Consider the following 6,738-nt stretch of genomic DNA (forward strand, 5'->3'; position numbering starts at 1 on the left):
TTCACTTGCCTGTGTTTTTCTCCAGGAAAAAGGTCCTTCTGCCGGAGCTCTGCGGTCCGACTGCTCTCCCAATGGCTCGGACCTGGATCGCAGGTAAAAGGATGTGGGACAGAAGTGGGTAATCTCTCCCAAGGGCATAGAGCCCCCAGTCTGTAGGTGTTGGGTGCCTTCGTGGCGGCGGGAGGGCATGGACCGCCCCAGGAGGGGAAGGCATGGCTCAGGGTACATCCAGACAGGCTGTGCTTGAAGGTTTGGAAACATAGCACTGAAGCTTAAAGTCCAACCCTGGGCTGTGTGGGTGGGATTCGTCCTTCTCTAGCATTGTGGCCACACTGCTACCTCACGGGGGAGGGGCGGGGGGGTGAACACCACCCAACGGGAGCAGGGGCTGGTTTCTGCAGGGCAGGGTCAGGCCCCAGGCCGGAGGTTCCTGGCTGGAGGGCCTTGCCCTCCGCTCAGGGTCAGACTGATATCATGTTTGGGGTCAGGAAGGAATTTTACCCCCGGTCAGGTTGGGATGGACTAGGGGTGGGTTTCTCCTTCCTCTGTAGCAGGGGGCATGGCCCTCTACCTGCGATCCCTTGAGCGTGTATGGATAACTTTTCATGGAGGCAGGATGTTGGCTGCCATGGCCCCCCTGCTCTACTTGTAGCAGGCTCCGGTGTTAGGTGCGTTGTGTCAGGACACACGGTCGTCTTGTGTAGAGTGTAGATAGTTTGTCTGGGGTGGTTTGGACAGGGCCGATCCTGCCCTGGGCAGGGAGTTGGACTACATGTGACCTCCAGAGGTCGCTTCCAGTCCCACTTCTCTATGAATCTGTGATCACCCTCAAGCTTGAGAGGTGAAACCAGGGCTGGGGAAAGCATTGTCCTAGGGGGCAGTCTGGGCTCTAAAGGGCTGCGATTCTTAGAGGATTTATAATGACTGGGCCCAAGTGGCTGCAGGGTGAGCCAAGACTGATGGTCCTGTGCGCACGGGGGGCAGGCCAAGCAGCCGTTCTCTCAGCACAGAGCCATGCAGTCCCCAGGCATGCTAGGTGATTGCATGGGCTGGCACGTTGGCTGGAAATGGAGCTGAGGTGGCAGCACAAGGGGGGCTGCTGGTCAAGTGGTGCAAGGAGCTTTGCAAACTGGCTACTTCCTGGCTCATAGCTGTTCTCTCTGATGTTGGACTCGTCACTGTCCTAGGGAGAGCCCAGGTGGGGAAATGGCCCTGGGAGCAATGTGATTACAGAAAAGGAAGCCTGTGTGCCAGGAGCCACACAGGGGAGAGCGTGGGGTCGCCTGGCAGTACCAAAAATGTGACCAGTTAGTGCTTACTGCAGGTAATGCAAAACTCTAAAACACTTGGTTCAGAGATAATACCTTTTATTAGACCAGCTAAATTGCCAAAAAGTTGTAGTGGGCACTAGAGGGCACCAGCGTCACATCACAAAGAACCAGGGCATGGAAACCAGAAGCCAGCCTGAACCCAGGGTGGAAAGGACTGGCGCAAAGGACCTGCTGGAAGCCAGATGCACTCGTAGGCTGGGAAGGGGATGGGATGTCCATATCAGACAGCTTTCCCGCCCCCCCTTCCTATCCCTACCCCCACCCCAACAGGTGCTAAGGGCAGGGGAGTTGGGGCATGACCCAAACAGGGCACCGGGGCCTGCTCCCGTTGATCCCAGCTGTCTGGAAGCTGTGCCTATTCCAACGCGAGGGACGCAAGCCTCGTGCTGCCTTTGCCCTGAGATCTGAGACTTGCACACAACGACTGTAGGATCTTCTGCTCTCGCAGTCCAGGCCCCCTCCATCGAGCTCAGGTATCCCCTCAGTCCTGACTGGCCTGGTCCTGACTCACCCTTTGGTTTTGGAAAGGAGGATGAGGAAGGAGCCAGTCACGCAGTGCTGCACACGAGGGGAAGAGGCCTGTCTCCCTGTGGCACTGCTGCCATCTGCGTTGGGGGGTGCCCCGGACTCTGTATGTGTGTGCGGTGCAGGCTTGGGCCACTCTATGTGTGAGCGGTGACTTGCAGGGGACCTGTTCCAAAGGGGCACGTGGAGGGGCGCCTCACTTCAGATCCTGCTGCCAGCCCTCCCGTAATGTTGTCGCCACTGCCCCACAGGGCATGAAATGCCCCAGGAATGCCCCAGGTCCCTTGAAATCATGGGATCCCAGTGGGGACACATGAGTGACTGCAGCAAGGTTCCCACGAGCTCTGTTGACTAGCCCAGTCAGTGGTTGTGTCAGTCACGGCACTGCTGGCAGTCGAGGGCAGGCAAGACATCTAGCCTCACCAGACAGTGGCAGCTGACCTGGGGAAGTGGCCTGGAGAGGAAGAAATACCGGGTAAAAATCCCCCGCAGCCCCGCATGCTTAGATGTGAACCTAAAAGGAGCATTCCTGTTGTATGGCAGCTTTTTCAAGGCAACAGAGGCCGCGTGACTAGGAGGAAGGGAAAGGAATTGTGAGAGGGAAGGTGTGGGCTGAGAAACCTGCCAGCATGGGATCGGAGAGGCCCAGCGCCCAGGCCATTTGTCACTAGGGTGAGCCACACTCTGGGAAATACACTCTAGGGAAAAATTGCACACTGGCAGAGGAGATGGCCAGCTGCCAGGGGTGCAATGTCCCTGGCTGGAAGTTGGCAGCCTGCGAGGTCTGGCTCGATGCTCAAAGGGGCTGCTCCTCTTTTGTGCCAGGATCTATGAGGCAGTAGTGACAGCCTGCCTCTCCTTGGGGGGCCCCTGGCTTAGTAAACTTCTGGTGCAGAGGAGTTTCCTTCCATCCTCACGTGTGTCCCCATGTTCCCGGGGACAGGGGTGGTTTGATGGGTTGTTGGCAGCGTGTCCTAGCTGGGTCCTCCTTCAGCGCTCTTTGGTCCAAACTCAAGCTGGTCTCAGGGATGCTGGAGACAGTGGGCAACAGCCAAAGGGCAGTTCTGCAAGCATACTTTTTTTTTTTTTTTTTCCCCCCTGTTTTTTTGCACCGGTCCTGGAAGCACTGCAATACCAGGTCAATGCATGGAGTGGACGGAGCACGCTCCAGTTCCACCACCCAATACCAAAAAGAATCTGCTCAATATAGACCTCCTATGGACAAGGACAGGTTAGTGCAGCCCATCTGAGCTATGTAATTAATCAAGCATCCCTTGTAATAAACAAAGCAGGCAATACGCCTGTGTTTGGGGGATGTAGGGATAGTAGCATCCTAGACAGGGCACGATGCTGTCACCATGTAGAAGCTGAGAGGTCCTGGCCACTGCTAGAAGAAAGGGTGACCTGCCAGGATGTGCCCTAACCCCCTTGTGCTGTCTTGCCTTCCAGCATCACGCTGCACCTGAAGATCTCCTGCCCGTCCTCCCCTGCTTTCAGCTATGCACGGACCCCGATCTGCACCGTGCCCCAGGTGAAGATCGAGATGGAGTCAGACTCGGAAGACACTGACCCCGAGAAGCCTCCCCGGGACATGGGCAGCGAGACCACGCTATAGTCCCTGGCAGCACTGGCCTGGCAATTCTATGTAAAGACCAAAATGAGCATATTTTTCTACGGGACAGACTGAGAGGAGGGGCCCAGAGGCACGCCCCTCCCGTGGCTTTTAGCATAAGCGATTAGAAGTGCAGTCTCCAACCCATGCCGGGCGGGTGGGAGCAGCACCTGAGGACATAGGACACCACAGGACCGTGGGGCTGCAGTCCCCCTGCAATCCCCGGGCAGCTGCTGACATCTGGATGAAGGCGCCAAAGACAGGAGGGTCCATCTGAGGGTGTTTGGATTCGGGAAGCCTCGGCTCCAAATGGCGGCTGCTCTTCCAGGACCCTCTGTCGATCCAACAGGCCTCCCACCTGCTCTCCTCTCGGGATGCTTTTAGTCCACATCCCCAGTAACTCAAGGCTCCCGAGGGCAGGGTTTGGAGCTGTCGAGGCATGCTCCCCACAAGGCATCTGAGGAGGGGGCTCAGGGATCTGAAACGCGGCATGTGGCAGGGTCTGCTTTGTGCTCCCCACAGCACCCCGCAGGAACCCAGGCCCAAGCTGAGTGAGGGCAATTCCCTGCCTGGGGAATCCTGTTCCCCGGAAAAGGCCTTCCAGCCAGCTCCAAACAATGCAGCTGTGGGCCCCGGCCAGCGGAGGAAGGAGTTTCTGCTCTGCAGAGGAACATACTGTGTCCCTGCAGAGCAGCTGGAGGGGTGTAAAGGGCCAGGGCTGTGCCAAGGTCCACCTCCTCCCCCATACCAAGCAGGTATAGGTGGGTGGGTACAAGCCGATCCAGGTGAGCATACGCCTTGCTCTAATGGGCTGTACTAGCGATGGAAGCCTGCAAAGCAGCCAGTTGTCTCGCCAGGTCTGGTTGGAGGAGCTCACACAAGACAGCAAGTCCTCAGCTGCAGCCCTAGCAGCATGCCCCCTCCATCCACTTCAAGTCAAGCCGCAGAAAGAGTCCCGCTGGTAACAACAACAAAAGGGCTCGTCTTTCCCTGGCAGCCAGCACACATGCTGATCCACTAGCAGTCTCCCTTGAAAGGACTGTGCGGCATGGTGTTCCTGGTGGCTACACGGAGAAGGTAAGAAGCACTCATTGACTGGCTGCGAAATGCGCAAGTCAACAGCACAGGTATCTAAATTCTAGGTATAGAGGTGAGAAAGACTGAGGTACATTCCCATCCACAGGCAGGAGTGATCTGGAAAGGGATAGGAAACTTGACCTTGGGGGTATGCCAGGGGCTCTCGGAAGGAAGGCACCAGCGACGGTGGAAAACTGGCTGTCCCGGTCCACAAGTATGGGCACCTGCCCCTGAAGCTTAGTGTGTGATATTGAAGCCTGTAACAGGGCAAGTGCCCAGAACAGCAGGCCAGCTAGCAGACAACAGCAGCAACAGTCAAGCTGGGAAGCATGGTCTGGGGTGTTGCTAGAATATAAACCCATGCACCCAAAGCAGCGCAGCCTTTTTAAGAAGAGAACCTGGGGCCATGTGCTTTGTGCAGCTGTCCCCTGATGAGCAGCCCACCCACGAAACACTCGGTCCTCACCAGTTTGCATGGGGCTGTTGCCCTTGCCTCCCCATCCTATCCAGAGGAGTCATCCAACTGTCCATGTGAGCAGAGTGGTTCTCCCTCACTCTGGAAGAGGCCCACAGAGGTACCGAAGCACATGCTGGCCAGGGGAAGTGGTTCTTAACCTTTTGCACTTGCAAGGTGTCAGGCCAGCAGGGAAAGCTGGCTCCCGAGCGGTTGTCACACCAGTTCAAAACGTCCTCCTTTGAACAGCATTTGTTTTCTTGCTTGGAGAAGTGTGGTTGCATAAAGCCAGGCTTCTGGCTGGTGACTGAGGCTTCTCCAGGTGGGTGTTAATTGTCTTGCTGTAAATGCGTGCCCCTCAGCAGGGTCCTAGACCTTCAGTAGTGCTATCAAGTGTTACAAAGTGTGGGGGGTCAAAACCAGCTCTGCAAATGCAGTATCAACCTCCCTAGTATGTACGTACCTCAGTGCAACAGGCCAGACGTCAGTTTATGGCACGTGCAGATGCGTGGGCTGGTGTCCTCCACCGTAGCAGTGACTTCCACCTAAGGGTGGAAGCTTGTTTGTTAGGTCAGCCGAAGGCAGGGTAGAGCTGGCATCTTCTAGATAGATGCAGCTGCCCGTGGTAAGCCTCACAGGAGAGCTCAGGTCCTCAACCGCCAGAGTGTGGCAAGCCCTTCTGCCCTACTGAATGTCAGGGATCTGTGTAAATACTTTGTAGACTCAGTCACTAGGTAAGGCCACTCAGTGCTGACAATGGATGCCATGTGGCCTTGGTATGCTGCACCTGGAAAAATGGAGAGTGTTTTGTTAGTCTCCCCCCACCCTCCCCTCTGTCTTTTATGAGAGCAAAAACATCAATAGATAGCCTTGGATGTGGGCGATTACACCTCCTTAAGTCAAAATAAAGTCCCTCAGGCAAAAGAAAACTGCTAAGGTGGCATTTGAGCATGGCACCAAGCAATGCACATGAATAGTTTGTGTCTGGTCTCTGTGTTGTGCCTTGGAGTCATGCCAGGGATGTGCCATTAAGGGCAGATTGGTAGAAAACAGATACACAGGTAGCTCCTGGGGTACCAGGACAACTGGCTGAGTACAGCAGCAGTTGACCTCAGCACAAGAAACACTGAGGCCAGATGAGCAAAAGAAAACCAGAATCTGATTTCCTATTCAGAGTACCAGTCTCGTCTCACTGCTTAACCAGAGGGTGCTCAAATGTGAGAATAAGAAAAAACAAAGCATGAGTCCGGGCCTGGACATTAAAGCAACAACCACTTGGCTCTACCTGTACAAGCAATAACTAGCAGAACTTGGACTGCAGCCCATGTACATCTCAGTGTGGGCCCATCTTGTCTGTGCTAGATGAGCCATGGTATGATAGACTTGCATGTATTTTTATTTGCGGTAGCTATGGGCACCAGGACCGTCATGTACAGTATTTCACGTAGCCCAAGAGAAGGCATGACAGTTAACCTGAAGATTTTGAGTTGTGGTAGCACAGAGGCTTCTTGCATTTTCCAGTTTCTTTTGCTCTTAGGAAATACAGAAAGGGCAAAGTGCGAGGAGTAACAATTTAAGGGCCTGCTGTGCTTCTGCTTAGCTGTTTGGTATTTGTCATTAACACAACACCAATAAAGCCTGTGTAAATTCTCATCTATATGTACTGTCATAGTCAGAGCACCCCCGTTTCATTCAGTGCCTAAACATGCCAGTCAGAACATCTACTGGGATAAAAAAGG

The 6,738-nt window shown here is 54.9% G+C and overlaps 1 protein-coding gene across 1 annotated transcript in view; it reads left to right on the forward strand.

The window, feature by feature from the left end:
- SLC4A5 (solute carrier family 4 member 5) overlaps nucleotides 1-5,131 on the forward strand; it is a 53,186-nt gene extending 48,055 nt beyond the window's left edge. The window contains exons 22-23 of the mRNA XM_019545980.1: nucleotides 26-93; nucleotides 3,306-5,131. Of these exons, the coding sequence (XP_019401525.1) occupies nucleotides 26-93; nucleotides 3,306-3,471 (234 nt within the window). The 3' untranslated portion in view covers nucleotides 3,472-5,131. The remainder of the gene's footprint in view (nucleotides 1-25; nucleotides 94-3,305) is intronic.
- Nucleotides 5,132-6,738: the final 1,607 nt, after the last annotated feature.

This window comes from Crocodylus porosus, unplaced genomic scaffold (assembly GCF_001723895.1).
Source record: "Crocodylus porosus isolate Cpor-Errol unplaced genomic scaffold, CroPor_comp1, whole genome shotgun sequence".
Lineage (NCBI taxonomy): Eukaryota > Metazoa > Chordata > Crocodylia > Crocodylidae > Crocodylus > Crocodylus porosus.